At 35.9% G+C, this 18,829-nt stretch overlaps 1 protein-coding gene across 1 annotated transcript in view; it reads right to left on the bottom strand.

Annotated features, from left to right (window-relative positions):
- The window catches only part of SCAMP1 (secretory carrier membrane protein 1), a 115,806-nt gene that overhangs the window by 39,104 nt on the left and 57,873 nt on the right, over nucleotides 1-18,829 (bottom strand). The window contains exon 6 of the mRNA XM_059175308.1: nucleotides 16,500-16,659. Coding sequence (XP_059031291.1) covers nucleotides 16,500-16,659 — 160 coding nt within the window. The remainder of the gene's footprint in view (nucleotides 1-16,499; nucleotides 16,660-18,829) is intronic.

Genomic DNA, 18,829 nt, shown 5'->3' with positions numbered 1-18,829 from the left:
CTAAAGCAGAATATACATTCTTTCAAGGGCACACAAAAGAGATGTTCCTTTCAGAGTTTTAAAATCCTTAGCACTGCTACATTCTATAGGAGTTTTCAAAATAGCTTCTGTACTCAATCTGTTACAAGGTATGTTATTTTGGTTGAAAATTAAGAAAATTAACTCCACACCTATAGTTAGAAAAAGATAACCTTGAGATCCCTGAAAGAGACTCAGTGTTTTAACATCACACCTACAAAAACTATTATGAAATAAGCTGCATAAAAAGTAACAGGTCATTTTTCTCCATACTCTCAACATTTAGCTGGCAGAGACCTTTATAATGAATAGTAAGTTCTTAACTATCTTGGGTAAAAAAAACTATTCAAGAAATAAGCATTGCTAGTCAATATTCTAAAACAAATTAACTCACTGAGTGGAGATCACTGAAATACTTGGATTCACCACAAATTAAATAATAATGTAAATGTAACAAATTAGGAATGAACTCATGAGCCCTATTTAGTCTGAAGGCCTAGGTGGAAAATTTCAGCAACTAACTACCCATTTAAATGCTTGTAAATATTAAACATGACTCATAGACTATAAAGCACCATATATTCACATACAGATGTAAGAAAATATGATGAACAATAGGTTCTCCATCAGGTACAGAAAGAATATTATCTTTCCATCAGATAAGTTTAATGTCATACTTCACTCTGGTATCAAAAAAGAAAAACTCTCAAATAAGACCTAGAATAGCCAAAGAAATCTTTAAAAAAGAAAAGCAAAGCTGGAGGCATCAAAATTCTGAACTTCAAGTTATATTACAAAGCTATAGTAATCAATACACTATGGTACTGGAACAAAAATAGACACGCAGATCAATAGGAAAGGAGAGAAAACCCAGAAATGAACCCGTAACTGTATGGTCAATTAATCTTCAACAGAGCAGGAAAGAATATCCAATGGGAAAAACAGTCTCTTCAACAAATGGTGTTGGAAAAAATGGAGAGCAACACGCAAAAGAATGAAACTGGACCACTTTCTTATACCATACACAAAAATAAATTCAACATGAATTTAAGACCTACATTTGAGACCTAAAACCATAAAAATCCTAGAGGAGAACAGAGGCAGCAGGTAACCTCTTTAGCACTGGGCACAGCAACTTCCTTCTAGATAGGTCTCCTGAGACAAGTTGGGAAACAAAAGCAAAAATAAACTATTCGGATGTCATCAAAATAAAAAGCTTCTGCACAACTCCTTTTGCTCTACATATGATTATGGCTTGAAAGTTGGCCCAAAGAGTCATTCAGCTATTTCTGTTTCCATGCGCACAGGATAAGTCTCTGAGTATTCTTCTTACTTGAGCTTTTCCTCTTAATCATTGTACTGTTGCTCCTGCCCTATTTTCATCATGGTTTACTGCTCTTCTGAGCCCTTCTTTGTTCACTGCCACCTTCTATAACCCTACCACTATCTTTATGTATTTACATTGCTCCCACTGGTCTGGTCAGCGCTGCTACTGTCGGGGGGCAAATAATTTGCTTTCTGCTTCTATTAGAAGACTAGCAAAACCTCCTGAATTTGGAGGGTGTCCCTATCACTTCCCAAAGCTTCACCTCCCCTCTAGCCATCATCGTCATCTGCTCTTCTACATCCACAGATTCCTGCCTTCTCCCTCTATAAGAGCTTACTTTCAGCAAGAGAACTCCTCTGAGTGTCTCTAAACATATGATTCTATTCCAACTGGTTTTACAGAGATAAACACTTTTATTCCCATAGTCCAGGCTTTAGCAAACTATGACTCAGGGGCCAAACCCACTGTCCATCCATTTTTGTAAATAAAGCTTTACTAGAACACACACACCCACACACACAAAAACCTTCGCAGAGAGAAGTAAATAACCTACAGAATGGGAGAAGATATTTGCAAATGACATATCTAATAAGGAGTTAGTATCCAAAATACATAAAGAACTTACAAAACTCAACACACCCGGGGTTGCCTGGGTGACTCGGTCCATTAAGTGTCTGCGTTTGGATCAGGTCATGATCCCAGGGTCCTGGGATGGAGCCCCACACAGGCTCCCTACTCAATGGGGAGCCTGCTTTTCCCTCTCCCTCTGCTGCTCCCCCTGCTTGTGCCCTCTCGTTCTCTAATAAATCTTTAAAAAAAAAAAAGGCAGAAGACATGAACAGATATTCCTCCAAAGAAGATATGTAGATGACCAAAAGGCACAAGAAAAGATGCTCAATATCACTTTTCAGGGAAATACAAGTCAAAACTATAATGAGATATTACCTCACACCTGTCAGAATGGCTAAAATCAACAACACATGAAACAACAGGTGTTGGCAAAGATGCAGAGAAAGGGGAATGCTCTTGCACTCTTGGTGGGAAAGAAAACTGGCACAGCCACTCTGGAAAACAGTATGGAGGTTCCTCAAAAAGTTAAAAATAAAACTACCCCATGATTCAGCAACTACACTATTAGGTATTTACCCATAGAATACGAAAACACTAATTCAAAGGGATAGATGCATCCAAATGTTTACAGAAAAAGCTAAATTTAACTTTATGGCTCATTCTTTATTAAAATATGTTTCTCAAGATGTTAAAATGGTGTTATAGTTCAATTGTATTTAATATCTAATCCCAATGAACGAAATAATCCAATGTAAAAAGTGTAATATCCCCATGGACATTAGAAAGAAACAAAACAAATATAACAAAATAAAACAAAACTCCGTCTAATGCCCAGAGACAGCTTACTTTTAAAAAGTATACCTGGAAGCAAGTTAGAAATAGTCAATCCATCCTAACAACAACTAAAAAGCCAAACAAACTGAAAAATCAGCAACTCTTCTTAAATCCCAAAGATTTTTTTTTTTTCTGAAAACAAGTTTTATTTAAATAAGGGTTTAAATACATTACATAACATTAAAACTGAAGGAAGAAATAAACCAAAAACCAGTCTGTTACTTCACATGGCATTGGGCAGCTGTCGCTAGTAAGTTGCAAGCTCTACAGCTAGCTACGTGACTGACACATCAATTTGAAGTTTGTTCCCTTGTCAAAAGTTTAACTCAGATAGAAGGTTGGCCTCACATTCTGGTGTTTGGACATCCATTAGCTAGGATATGTCTGGTCAAAAAGACCTGGTGGCAAGTCAGATGTCCTAGGACGCTTCACTAGAGGGAAGGTGGCTGCCCTAAGCTCTGCCCACCTGGTCAGGTTGGAGACACCAGGGATTGAGCTTTGACTACCGGTGACTCCCTGTAGCAGCACAGCTGCGGTTGCCGTCTTACCCCATCCTGTCCTCTCAGCTTCACCGTGGACTGTTCAGGTAGTGACATTCTCTTAGGGCAGGGAACTCTGAAGAGGGAGAGCCGAGGAGCTTCCGGCCAGACATAGCCGTCTGTGATCTTGGGGCTCTGTGCTGGACCGAAACCTCACGTTACTGCTTGGTTTCAGGCCAGACACTGCCAGGCGCCTACTGCTTGACCTCTGTTTAAATGAGGGACTTCAAGACTAGACAGCATGGCTCTTTTCAGTTTATTGCATGAAGGAGTTACACTAGTCCAAGTTAAAAGCAGACCCCAAATGGTTACATTATACAAGCTGTGAGGTTTTTAAACTTGTGACAAGGGACAGAAGGGAAATTCTACTCATTGCAAGGAAATCCTCACTTAAGCTTCAGTGAGCCAAAAGCACTTAAAACCCATGAACCTTCAGCTACCCCAAAACTGGAGACAGGTAAATACAGAAGATCAAACCTTATATGAGCAGAAATCTCTGCAGGAACCAATGCCAGGGTAGAAAAATCTCAACTGTAATTGAATTGCTAGAGGCAAATAAACTCTTGGAGTTAAAATCTCCAGGGAGACCTAGTCATGGAGGAGCCCCACATATTTGCTTTACCAACAACCCCAGTGAAAACTGGGGAAAATCCCCTCATGCTTGTGGCAGGAGGAGAAGAAAAGGAACCATTTGGAAATTCTCCAGAGCACTCTGTTCTTAACAAGGTCTGCCCTCAGCAGAAACTAACCAGAGCCTAATTTGCAGAGGGCTTTACTAGAGCCTAACCCACATTAGGAAAGGGAAATACCCAATTCTGGCCAATTCTAGCCATTCTTTCCCATCTAAGGGGGTAGGGAGCTTAAGAAGCATCAGTGAAGGGGCAACTGGGTGGCTCAGTGGGTTAAGCCTCTGCCTTCGGCTCAGGTCATGATCTCAGGGTCTTGGGATCAAGCACTACATCGGGCTCTCTGCTCAGCAGGGAGCCTGCCTTCCCCCCATCTCTCTGCCTACTTGTGATTTCTGTCTGTCAAATAAATTTAAAAAAAAAAAAGAAGAACAAGAAGCATCAGTGAAGCTCACAGTCCAGAGGCACAGGCTCCCTAAAAGACACCTAATCTTAGGACTAAAGAATATTTCCCCATAAAGATATAGTAAACTTATTCACAGCTGAGACAGGAAATAAATTTCTACTCTGCACAGCCATTTTAGATTTCCCTAGATTTAGCAACTATCTTTATATATATATATATATTTACCTGTAATTGATCACTAACCTCCTATTAATTTGTGAAAATCTGCTCTTAACACATTCAAATTTATTAAAAATTCTATCAATCTTATCTTCTTGAAAATATTTCTCTTAAAATCTTCTGATCAGGGGCGCCTGGGTGGCTCAATCATTAAGCATCTGCCTTCAGCTCAGGTCATGATACCAGCATCCTGGAATCAAGCCCCGCATGGGGCTCCTCGCTCGATGAGAAGCCTGCTTCTCCCTCCCCCACTCCCCCTGCTTGTGTTACCTCTCTGTCAAATAAATAAAAATAAAATCTTAAAAAAAAATCTTCTGATCAGCTAAAATATGAATTGATAAAGCCTCAAGATGGCCACTAACTTCTATCTTGAGACCACTCTTCAACATTATCTTGGGAATAAAGTAGTCCTCTCTCTTGTATTATAAGTCCTGTTTTCTAGACCCCATATTTTCCTTTTTCATGCATTACTCTCTCATTTTGGCAGGGATCATATTATTCCAGTAGAGTCCTGAGAAGCGATACAGGAAAGATATACTTTGTGAAATTCTGTTGTCCATATTATCATACACTGAATTTCATAGTTTATTTAATTTCCAGCTCAGAAATTATCTTTCTTGCAAAATGACAGCACTATTCAACTGTCTTCTAGTTTTCAGTGTTAGTATTCAGAAGATTAATGTCATCCTGATTCTTAAAATATTCTAGAAAACAGAATAAAACAAAAGGATGAAAAATACAAGGAAAAAAAAAGAACACCAGATTCCCAATATCTGATTAGCTAGATAATTTATTAAAAAGAACACAATGAAAACAGAAAGGGAAAAAAAAAATCAATGAAACAATGTAATAAATTTTCCCAGAAATTAAGGCTCTGTCTCTAGAGTAAAAAGGATCAAAGAGTGACTAGTGCAATAAATGAAAAAGATACCTAGGGATAAAAAGAAAATCTTAGACACTTCCAAGAAAAGGAAAAAAGGAAAAAAGAAAATGAGCTTTATGAAAAGATTAAGAATCAGAATGGTATCAGATTTCTCAATAGAAATAATGACATTAAAAGCCAAGGAAATTATGCTTTCAAAATTCTGAGAGCTATAATTTCCAACCTATATCCAATCGAACTATGAGCTGAATGTGTGGTAATAAATAAGCACTCCCATATATGCTAAGACTCAAAAAAAGAACACTTTTTCGTATACCCTTTTCTCTGATGAAGATGTACTAGGCCAAAAAACAAAACAACAACAGAGTAAATGGAGAGAGACGGGGCGGGGGGTGGGGGGAGGAGAAGGGCGGGGAGACAGGAGACAGGACCCTGGTATAGAAATATAATATTGAAGACAAAGAAAAGAAAATACAGGATTACACAGAAACCAACCAGTTCAAATGAAGAGAGGAGGAACAAGAACTCTAAAAGCAATGTCTTCATGGCAGCAGGGGGAGTGATGACGAAACAGACCACCTAACATATTTGAGCATCGTTTTTTAATTATGCCAGGAAATCCACAAAGATTCAGAAAAAAGAAGTGTGTGTGTGTGTGTGTGTGTGTGTGTGTGTAAAAAGACACCAAAACAAGGCAACTATTTACTGCAGTAATAGCAGTTGTACAAAAAAAAAAAGTCCAGTTGTAAATACTATTTACACAGCAGTAAACGAGGAACTTCAAATATCAACCTAAACTAAAATTATCTTACATGTAATGGAAGAACTGTAGGGAGACAGAGTAAATATAGGAGGGTGAAAGGGGGACCATACAAGCCATGGAAAAGTTGAAAGATCATTATGAATAGTAGGAAATGACTGCCGGACACCTGAAACTTAAAAATCAAGAAGCGGAAATTCATTTCCAACATGACACAGTGACAAAGTCAACAAATCCTCTCCTCAAAAAGTTAAAATTTTAAAAAGCGGGATAAAACAAAAAACCACTTCCATACCCTGGCATATAACTGAGAAACAGTTTTATTCTGGTTAAGAACAGCATGAGTCTGTAGCATTTTCACTGAACTGTTCCCTTCCCTATACTATGTTGGGATGACATTTTAACCGTGATAGATAAGGCATGAAAATCAGCACCTTCACTGCAGCTGTCAGAAGGGATTTGCAAAACTAAATAGGACTTATCCCACAAATGCAAGGTTGGTTTAATATCTAATAATCAATCAATGTAATGTAACATATTAATAAAGGAATAAACCACATGATTATCTCGACACAGAAAAAGCATCTGGAAAAATACACTACAATTCATTATTAAAAACTCTTAACAAGGTACAAATAAAGGAGAGGCTCCTCAAACCAATAAAAGACAATCATAAAAACTCTAGAACTATATCATACTTAATGATGAATGCTCTCCCCCTAAAAAGGGGAACAAAGCATACCTTTCAACTTTCTACTTCTGCTCCCATTTTACTAGAAGTATAATCAACAAAAGGAAGGAAAGAAAGGTACATTGATCACAGATATCCAGTGAGGAAATTAAAACACAAAACCTTTTATCTGCATAAGACATAATCCTACATATGGAGAAAAATCTCAAGACTACATTGATGAAGGAGTTCAGCAAGGCAGAACAACATAAGGTCAATATACAAAGTCCCATTGGATTTCCAAACTGCATATGACAAACAATCTTAAGAAAATAATTTCACTCAGAATGACATAAAAAAGATAAAGGACTCAGGAATAAATTCAACAAAGTAAGTTAAAAATTTGTATAATTAAAGCTTAAGAACAATGCTGAAAGAAATTAGAAGTATTTAAATAAATGGAGAAATATCACATATTCATGGATCACAAAACTCAATATAGTTAAGATATCAGTTCTCCCCCCCAAAGAGGCTTACAAATTTAACTCAAGCCCTATCAGAATCCCAAGGGGGCATATTTATCTTTTAGCAAAATAGAAAAATTGATTATAAAATTTAAATGAAGTCAAAGAATCTTTAAATAGCCAAAATAATCCTGTGTTCATCAGGGATACTGAAGTCTAATTTTCTTGTAATGCACTTGTCTGATTTTGGTATCAGAATAATGTTGGCCTCATAAAGTGAATTTGAAAGCGTTTCCTTTTTTTTTTTTTTTTAAGAAGAGTTTGGTACTTTTTGGAAGGATTGGTATTAATTCTTCTTTAAATGTTAGAATTCGCTAGTAGAGCCACGTGGTCCTAGAGTTATGTTTGTCGGAGGTTTTCGAGGACTGATTTTTTTTTTTTTTTTTTGACTGAAACAATGTTTCAAGGACTGATTTATCTCCTTGTGAGTAATGGTCTGTTCAGATTTTCTGTGTGTTCATGATTCAGATTTGGTAATTGGTATGTTTCAGGAATTTATTTCTTCTGTTATCTAATTTGTTGGGAGTAGAATCTTATGTACTGAATTCTTTGTTAGTTTTTCTCAATTTTATCATGTATACTAGTAACACTTTAAAAAATATTCTCTAGTGAAATTCTGTTGATGTGTTTGTGTGCACATTTTGATCAAGATCACTCTGTGGGTCTGTTTGATTTTTTTAAGTAAATTTATAGAGTTGTGCAATCGTCACCATAATCAGTCTAGAACTTTTTTTCAAAAGTTCTAAACTAAATCAATTTAGTTGGATCTCAGTTTTCCTGGATCTCATTTGCAATCAGTCCCATTACCACTTCTTAGCCCCAGGTAACTACTGATATGTTGTATGTCTCTCACATTTCTGTTTTCTGGACAGTTTATGGAAATGGAATTAGAATATGTAGTCTTTTGCTGTATTCTTTTACTTAGAATAATGTTCTTGAGGCTCATCCAGTTTGCAAAATGTTTAAATAATTTATTTTTAATTGCTTAATAATAAAAAATAGCAAACCAGAGCACCTGGGTGGCTTAGTTGGTTAAGTGTCTGCCTTCGGCTCCAGTCATGATCCCAGGGTCCTGGGATCAAGTCGACTTTGGACTCCCTGCTCAGCAGGGAGTTTGCTTCTCCCTCTACCCTGTCCCCACTTGTGCTCTCTCTCCCCATCTGGCAGAAATAAATAAAATCTTATAAAAGAATAACAAACCAAATTCAACTATACATGAAAAGGATCATATACCATGATCAAGTGGGATTTATTCCAATGATGAAGGGATGGAGGGATGGTTTGACATCCACATATCAAAGTGATAAACCATGCTAACAAAATGAAAGACAAAAATCATATGATCATCTCAATACAGAAAAAGTATTTCACAAAATTCAACATACATTTATTAAAAATCTGAACAAAGAGGTGCCTGGGTGATGGTGCAATTAGTTAAGCATCTGACTCGTGGTTTCAGCTCAGGTCATGATCTCAGGGTCTTAAGATCAAGCACCACATTGTGCTCTGTGTGGAGTCTAATTGAGACTCTCTGTCCCTCTCCCTCTGCCCCTCCCACCCCCAAAATAAATAAACAAATCTTTAAGAAAAAAGTTCCTAACAAAGTGGGTATAGAAGGAATATACCTCAACATAATGAAGGTCATATATGATAAGCCCATAGTTAACATAATATTCAGTGGTGAAAAGCTGAAAGCTTTTCTTCTAACAAGACAAGGATGCCCATTCTCACCATTTTTACTCAATATGGAACTAGAAATCATAGTCAGAGGCATCCACAACAGAAGGAAGAAATAAAATTAACATTATTTGCAGATAACATGATTTTATATATAGAAAACTCTACAGACTCCACTGAAAACCTGTTAGAACTAAAAAATTCAGTAAAGTTACAGGATACTAAATAAATACACAAAAATTCTTTGTTTTTCTACATTTACAACAAACTATTAAACAGAGAAATTAAGAAAAAAATCTTATTTGTAACTGCATAAAGAAGAGTAAAATACCTAGGAATAAATTTAACTTAGGAAATGAAAGACCCTTACACTGAAAACTGTAAGACACTGATTAAAGAAACTGAAGACGTATAAAACTGAAAACACAAATAAATGGCAAGATACATCATACTTGTAGACTGGAAAAATATTGTCAAAATGTCCACACTCCTCAAAGCAATCTACAGATTCAAAAAAATCCCTATCAAAGTTCCAATGGTATTTTCCACAGAAATAGAACAATCCTAAAATTTGTATGGAACTACAAAAGACCTTAGCAATTTTGAGAAAGAAGGACCAAACTGGAGGCATCACAATTCCTGATTTCAAACTATTATTACAAAGCTACAGTAATCAAAACAGTATGGTCATAGCATACAAACACAAGATTAATTAATACAAGATTAATTTGACAGAAACACAGATCAACTGAACAGAACAGAGAGCCCCAAAACAAACCCATATATATTTGGTCAATTAATGTACCACACAAAGGAGCCAAATATATACAATGGAGTGTAAGAGTCTCTTCAATAAATTCTATTGAGAAAACTGGACAGCCACAAGCAAAAGAATAGAAATTAAACCACTATCTTACATCATACACAAAAACTAACTGACAATGGATTTAAGACTTGAATGAAACACCTGAAACCATACAACTCATAGAAGAAAATACAAGTGGTAAGCCCCCTGACATCATTCTTGGCACTATTTTGATCTGACGCTAAAAGCAAAAGTGACAAAAGCAAAAACCAACAAGTGGGACTACAACAAATAAAAAACTTTGGCTTAGGGTGCCTGGGTGGCTCAGTGGGTTAAAGCCTCTGCCTTCGGCTCAGGTCATGATCTTGGGGTTGTGGACTTGAGCCCTGAGTCAGACTCTGAGCTCAGCAGAGAATCTGCAGAAGACTCTCTCCCTCGGCACCTCCTGTTCACACTTAAGCTCACTCTAATAAATCTTAGAAATAAAAAGGAAAAAAAAAAAAAAGAAAAAAAAACACAGAGAAATAAAGTAAAATATATTTAAAAAGTAGAACTTATTGATCCAAAAGGCAAAGAAAGAAAAGGGTATATAATCGGTATGTTTTATGCAGTAAGTAGTACATATAAATAGAAGGCAGAACTCTGGGAAACAGTGTGGAGTTTCCTCAGAAAGTTGTAAAGAGAGCCACCATACAAGCCAGCAATTGCACTACTGGGTATTTACCCCAAGGATACAAAAGGATACAAATGTGGTGATCCAAAGGGGCACCTGTACCCCAATGTTTACAGCAGCAATGTCAACAACAGCCAAAGCAGGGAAAGAGCCCAGATGTCCATCAACAGATGAATGGGTAAAGAAGATGTAGTATACATACAACGGAATACTATGCAGCATCAAAAAAAAAAATCTTGCCATTTGCAATGATGTGGATGGTACTAGAGGGTATTAGGCTAAGCAAAATAAGTCAATCGGAGAAAGACAACTATCATGTGATCTCAGTCATATGTGGAATTTAAGAAACAAAACAGAAGATCATAGGGGAAGAGAGGGAAAAATAAAACAAAACAAAACCAGAGGGGGAGATGAACCATAAGAGATACTTAATCCTAGGAAACAAACCAAGGGACGCCAGAGCAGATGGGGGGATGGGGTAACTGGGTGATAGGCATTAAGGAGGGTACATGATATAATGATATACATGATATAATATAAGATTGATGAATCATTGACCTCTACCTCTAAAACCAATAATACATTATATGTTAATTAACTTAAATTTAAAAAATAAATTCAGTAACAAAAAAAATTAAGGTACCCTCTGGATGATTCAAGAAAAGGGGCACTAAGAAATTTTCTGGGGTGATGGTAATACTGCATTATATATTGATAGATTTTGTAAATTTAGATTTTACACACACAAAAAAAACCCACACAAGAACAAATCAAAACTGTAAACAAATACTGAGCTCTAGTTACGGATGTCAATTTACCTTATAAAGCATCTATATGTTAGGGATAGAATTTAGACAGTGTATATATGGTGTTCTATGTTAAATTCTTTCAACTTTGCTATTTTTGAAATTTTTCATAATTAAATATAAGAATTATTTCTCTTCAAAAAAAAATAGAAGGCAGATATAAATCCATATAAATAAGTAGTTATATTAAATAGAGACAAAAAACCTCCAATTAAAAGGCTAGATTATCATACTGGGTTTTTTAGTGTTTATTTTTATCTCCCAACACAAGGATATACATACACCCTAGCATAAATTATGATTTCCTCTAGCTCAGACTGAGGCACCAGAGAACAATGAACTAAAAGCAGCAAAAGATGATTTATAACAAGTAACATTTTAATGGACTAAAAGTAAATAACAAAATCTAACACAAAAACAAATCATTAATTCCAGCTATTAATTCCAGCTATCATTGACAACCTATAAAATATAGTATTTGCATATATTATCTCTAATCCTTTTATCAACTCTGCAAATATTATCCCCTATTTACATTCAACATACTGAGGCAGTAGTTTTGTTCTGCATTTTCCTAGGAGCTCAACACTTTTAAGCAGAGAAGCCAGGATTCTTACCCGTTTTCAGTCTATTTCCAATAAACACTGCCTCAATAATAATGACTTAATATCTTAAAGTATTTACATAATGCTTAGTCATTTGCGGAAGCACAAAATTAAGATCAAAGTTATAATCTCTTTAAAATATGTAAGTGACAACATAACAAGTGCAGACTTAATTTTGACAGCTATTAAACTTAACTTTTAAAAACACATATATCTGAAACTTCTCTACATGGTCCTTCAGATTCTGGTGGAGGGATAACATTATGAAGGACAAAGTCCTTTATATAAGTATAACAGTAAAACCAGTTTCTTGGTGGAAAACTAAGATAACTCATACAGAACAGTATTTTACACAGTTTGAAAAACATCTTTTTTTTTTTTATAAATGCATGCATTTTTTTTTAAAGATTTTATTTATTTGACACACAGAGAGAGAAATCACAAGTAGGCAGAGAGGCAGGCAGAGAAAGAGGGGGAAGCAGACTCTCCGCTGAGCAGAGAGCCCAATGCGGGACTTGATCCCAGGACCCTGAGATCATGACCTGAGTTGAATGCAGAAGCTTTAACCCACTGAGCCACACAGGTGCCCCAACAAATAACTAATTTATTCTAAAACAATCCAGCCAAGTTTTTCTTACTACTTACCATTCTTTTTCTTTTTCTTTTCTTTTCTTTCTTTTTTTTGGTTGAGGGAGTGGGTAGAGGGAGAAGGAGAGAGAAAATCTCAAGGAAGCTCCCTAACCACTGTGTGAGCTGTGAGCTGGAGGCAGGTCTTGATCTCACAACCCTGAGATCATGATCTGAGCCAAAATTAAGAGTCAGACGCTTAAACAACTGAGCCACCCAGGTGCACCTTATTGCTTACTAGTCTTTTCTTCACTTCTTGGGGGTTTACCTGGAGAAATAAAATTCAGGAGATATTTAAATAATCTTATGGCAGAAAAGCCAAATACACCATTAGCCAGAGAAGAATAAAACATGAAAACTGTGAGGGGCACCTAGGTGGCTACTTCTCTCCCTCTGCTTGTGCGCAAGGGGGCACCTGGGTAGCTCAGTGGGTTAAAGCCACTGCCTTCAGCTCAGGTCATGATCCCAGTGTCCTGAGATGGAGCCCCACATCGGGCTCTCTGCTCCATGTGGAGCCTGCTTCCTCCTCTCTCTCTGCCTGCCTCTCTGCCTACTTGTGATCTCTGCCTGTCAAATGAATAAAATCTCTCGCTGTGTCTCTATCAAATAAATATTTTTAAAATTAATAGATTGGGGCACCTGGGTGGCTCAGTGGGTTGGGCTGCTGCCTTCGGCTCAGGTCATGATCTCAGGGTCCTGGGATCGAGCCCCGCATTGGGCTCTCTGCTCCGCAGGGAGCCTGCTTCCCTCTCTCTCTCTCTCTCTCTCTCTCTGCCTGCCTCTCTGCCTACTTGTGACCTCTGTCTGTCAAATAAATAAATAAAATCTTTAAAAAAAATTTAAAATAAAATAAAATAAATAGATAAGTAAGGTAATCTTAAAACAAGAAAACCTGAAACTTTTAAAAAGCATACTAGCTTCACACCAGAATCTGATTTATGAAAACTAAATATCTACTTTAAAAAGCAACTTCTCTCAGAAAACCTGTGAACCTGGCCTAAAAAGGTTTTAGCTACCCATTTTCTACTGACTTAAATAGTATGCTCAGATGCTTGTTTTCATCTCTTTATTTTATTTATTTGACAGACAGAGATCACAGGTAGGCAAAGAGGTAGGCAGAGAGAGGAAGGGAAGCAGGCTCCCTGCTGAGCAGAGAGCCCGATGTGGGGCTGGATCCCAGGACTCTGGGATCACGATCTGAGTGAAAGGCAGAGGCTTTAACCCACTGAGCTACCCAAGCGCCCCAAATGTTTGTTTTCATTTCTTAATCACCAGTCTTGAAACAAAATATGAAACACTTGCATATCCTGACTCTGCCCTTTCTCAAAGGCAGTAATCCCTATCAAAACTGATCTAAAATAAAGCATTTATGTGAATAAGGCTATTTAAAGCCCTATATTTAATATCAAGAATCACACCCCCTGTATCTGTGTTTGAGATTTTCACATTTAAAGGAAAAAGCTGTCATCAATACAGGTTTAACAAACTACCAGATACAGCGGGAAAGACAGGCTCAGAAACATGTGGCAATGTGGATAAAAGAAATGCCAAAGTTACATACTGAGAAGGAACAGTAATGATGTAACATACTTTAATTTCAACTTTCCCCATTAAATAATATTCCTCTCAGTTCTGCTCTGAACAGGGAAACCCAGAAAATTAATCATTTGTGATAAACTCTAAAGGACTGAGATGCAGCTAAGCACTTAACCTACAGATTAATAATGACAGAAGTAAAAATGTTCGACAAAGCATTTTTATTTCAACTGGCAAAGAAAGGAAATAAAAGGAACTGAGTGACTTCAAGTAATAAAAGGCAGAAAGCTGGGGCGCCTGGGTGGCTCAGTGGGTTAAGCCGCTGCCTTCGGCTCAGGTCATGATCTCAGGGTCCTGGGATCGAGTTCCGCATCGGGCTCTCTGCTCAGCAGGGAGCCTGCTTCTCTCTCTCTCTCTCTCTCTGCCTGCCTCTCCATCTACTTGTGATTTCTCTCTGTCAAATAAATAAATAAAATCTTTAAAAAAAAAAAAAAAAGGCAGAAAGCTAGCTTTTTTAGTGGTTTGTTTTGGCTACATTAGTTATAGAAGGTTTAAAATCAGGTCATTAGTCTTAGATCACTGTTTTTTTAAAGATTTTATTTAATTATTTGCAGAGGGATTATGTGAGAGCAATAGAGAGTGCACACACACAGGCGCACATGCACACACACACCCCGACAAGTGGTGGAGGGGGAGGAGGAGGTACAAAGAGAGACGCAAGCTCCCCACTTAGCAGGTAGCCCAATGTGGGGCTAAATCCCAGGATCTCAAGATCATGACCTGAGCTGAGGGTAGACGCTTAACCATTTAACCAGCTGAGCCACCCAGGCACCTCCTCTCGTCACTTTTAAAGACTCAAGAACAACCCCATTTCTACCCAGCAGCATCATTACAAATATATTAGTAACATGATAGAAGCAGACAGGCAGAAGCCAAAGCCAGATGTCAAAAAATTTAAAAACCTTGTACACCAGGCTTAGATGACAAGGAAAAGAGCACCAGTAACTGTCTTCCTAGATCATGGAAAGAATAAATAGGTCCTTTTTATTCCTCTCCATTCCACATCCCAAAGGGGACACCTCTTCCCCATTCCTTGATAACTAATCTCCATATTATAATATATCCAAAGATTCTTCCCTCCTCCCATCCATTTTCTTGCCTTCATTACAATTTTAACCAATTTTGTTTTCTGTTGAATGACCACTTTTCTCCCCAAATTCCCTCATCTTTGCCCCTTTCCTTCTGGTTTTTTTTTTTCATCTGTTACATATCTGGGTTCCTAATTCCATGACAAAGGAATACACACTGTGATTAATCAAAGAAATTCCATGTTGAAATGGAAAAAAACCCACCTGAATGTGGACCTCTAATTTCCCCAATATAACATCTGCACAATACATACCTATTTCCTAGTAATGCTGCCCCTCACTCATGAGAGCTGAAAAAGGTTCATTACTCATATACAAGTTTACTCAAAAATAAGTTGATAAATGATCGAATATATGGACTCATAGAGAACTATTATCTAAATCAGCACCTTCCAACATTTACTTCTTAAAACAATAGTCCAACAAGGTGTTCCACAAAAAAATGGTTTCATAGTCAAATCACAAATCACACGAGGCTCTTAAAAGAATCTAAGCACTGGCGATTCACAGACCTGTACCCCTGGGGATAAAAATACATGTTTATAAAAAAATAAAAAATTAAAAAAAAAATGTAAAAAAAAAATCTAAGCAATCCTGAATTGAAGAAATTTAACTTTACTGTCCAGCTTTTTCCAAACTTAAGCTAATGAGTCCCTTTTTCAGCAACATTTATTAATACCTCATAGAACATGCATTTAGGAGATATTAATCCTAACCACTGATTAAAATATATCATGCGAAATATTATTATCTTATAATCTTAATGGTTCTCAAATTCAAGACCATTTGAAGAGCCAAAAATTTACACAGAAAATAACTACCTGGCTAGGTGAGAGTGACTCACTTTAAATATCATAGCTATATTGATCTTACCTAGGTTCATTTAAGAATTAGACTGTAATCACCATTTGTGATTTTTTTGTTTGAAAGGGAAATGAAGAGCAAAATTTTCCTTAATGTCAAGTGTATCATACAAAATAGCATATTTATTCTACAAAATATTAAGATATAAGACTACTGTCATTGCTCTATTTTCATGTTTGATCCTTCTCAAGTAGGAGAAAAGAATGAGATTTTGTGACTTACAAAATCTACAAAGACATGTTACATATGAATTTATCAGAATGTATGCTACACAATAACAAAAAATTTCAGTAAAAATGTATCAATTTCCCCCTTAAGGTTAATTACCAATTATTTACTTCACAGGTTTTAAAGAGTATATTTCAAAGTACACACATTTTACCTGAAAGCTCCGTAAAGTGGTCTGTACCAACAGACAAATGAACAAGGAGTAAAAAGCAAGAACCACAGGATACTCAATCCAAAATCAACCCCTCTTGAAGCATCAACACAAAACCAAGCCAAGCATCCGAAGATATTTAGAAAGAGTGTTACAGCGTGGACTGTGGAATCAAAAAACAAAATAGAAATGTTTACATTCAAGTTATGAATTCATTCAACAAAAATTGTAAATGAAAAAATTCTTTAGAGCAAATGTATTCTACCCCTTGCTTCCAGCTAGTATCTTTCAAAAAAACATTGCTGTTTTTTACACATTTGGTTTGAAAACAGTATATACAGGAAAATGAGTCCTAACTTATGCAGTGTTTAGCGACAATCCGACAATCCGACAATCCGTTTGATACTCTCCTAATGGGCTATTATCAGAGAAGCAGTGCCTTAAGGGATTCCTCTTTGAGAAGAAAATACTTGATGTGGCCCCTGATTCAAGGCCCTGCCAGGGAAAAGGACCAGGACTTGAGAGGAAAAAGAGCCTATACACTGAATTACATTTTTACAGAGTAGCTGCTGACTCCTCCCAGAGTGGACTATACAAGGAGGAGAAAACTGGAGAAGTGCTCTGTGCAATCTCATTGTAACATTTTAAAGCAATTAATTAGAATCACTGAACTAAAAATACTAATACAGTAGCAATTGCAGGGACTATATATTCGATCTCTCAGGATTATTCATCCTCATAGGGTTATCATTTTTTAAAGTTCTGAGATAAATACAGTTTTTTGGTAGAGGATCAAACTTACTTTTAAAGAAAGAAAATAATGCATTTCAGCTGTTGTGGCAGAACTTTCTTTTAATTAATGCACACAGTTAATGGAAAACTCTTCATATGTTGTTAATAATTACATATCCAGAAAGACCTAAAACAAAAAATCTGAGAACCATCTAACTAGACTTTGATCCTAAAGAACTACACTTACTCATTATAATTAGTAACCTTTTTAAAAGATTTTTTAAAAATTTATTCACAGGCTGAATTAAAAGAAATAAATACTTTTCAAAAGTTAAAATAATGTTCAATTTAATACAAGAAAAATATACCAACAAATTCCTACTTGAATTAAAAATAAATGAAAAACCTAGCAAATCCAAATACAAAAATCTCAACTTACATTAGAAACTTTAAAATCTTTTCAACTGATAAAATAAAACTAGTAATTAACAAGACAAGATGAAGACATACATTATAGCGTACCTTTAAATTTCATTTAATGACTAGCTAAATATACAAACTCTAGAGTAAGAAAAAGGGCACCAGAGGAAGAATGAAAACACCTGGGTTATAGAAATATACTATTGAGCTAATCAACCTCTACATTTCAATTTTTCAGCTATAATAATACAGGAGCTCTTCCACATTTAAAACTTCATTCCATTATATTATACATAGAAGACTCTTCCTTATTAAATTTATTTAGAATTAGGATTTCTAACTTTCACGAAAGCCAGTTTACTAATAAATTTACTCACGATCATTTGCCTCACAATAAAAGTAGTTTTTGTCAATGGCTTAAAAACAGATTTCAAAAGACCATAAAATAGAAATTATTCTTTAACATTAAATGGGATCCAACTGCCTGAAAAAGTTTATGTATTCACATTATACTTCAAACTTCAACCTTAAGAGAATTTTTAAAGGTTTATCTCCTAATTTGCCTAAGGAAAGAAAGAAAAATATGGATATGTACATTAAGGTTCATTAAAAATTCCTCCAATAATTGATAAAAATATCAATTAAATTTTGTGTAATCTATTCAAATTCCTTTCTAAATGTTGTCAAGTAACCAAAAACCATGATCAATAAGTAATTTATTTGTACCCCAAAGAAGTATAATGTCCGGGCCTACTTACTAAACTATCAGTCCACTTACACACAGATCTAAAAATACCCAGAAAGGCAAGGTAATGTGAAACACATGATTCTCTTTTACTAATATCAATCCCACTCCAATCTACTTGGATTGGATTCCAAGTGTACATATAACACTGAAGAAATTTTTAGGGCATTTTGTTTACATGATTTGTAAGTTGAATGACTCAACTTCACAGGAAATTTCCATTTACTTTATTAAGCATTCAGATCTATTATTAGTGGACCTAAATTTGCAATTATCACTATAATATTCTTCTTGATAAGCTCTGCATTACAACACAGACACCTAACATAAACAGATTTTAAACAGTATAATTATCTTCTTCACTAATTCATCTTTAAATGGCTTGGTTTATTTTTTAAATTCAAGAATATACTCAAAGAGGTTAAGATTCATTTGA

The sequence above is a fragment of the Mustela lutreola genome, chromosome 5 (assembly GCF_030435805.1).
Source record: "Mustela lutreola isolate mMusLut2 chromosome 5, mMusLut2.pri, whole genome shotgun sequence".
NCBI lineage: Eukaryota > Metazoa > Chordata > Mammalia > Carnivora > Mustelidae > Mustela > Mustela lutreola.
This window is presented reverse-complemented; position numbering and strand designations above follow the sequence as displayed.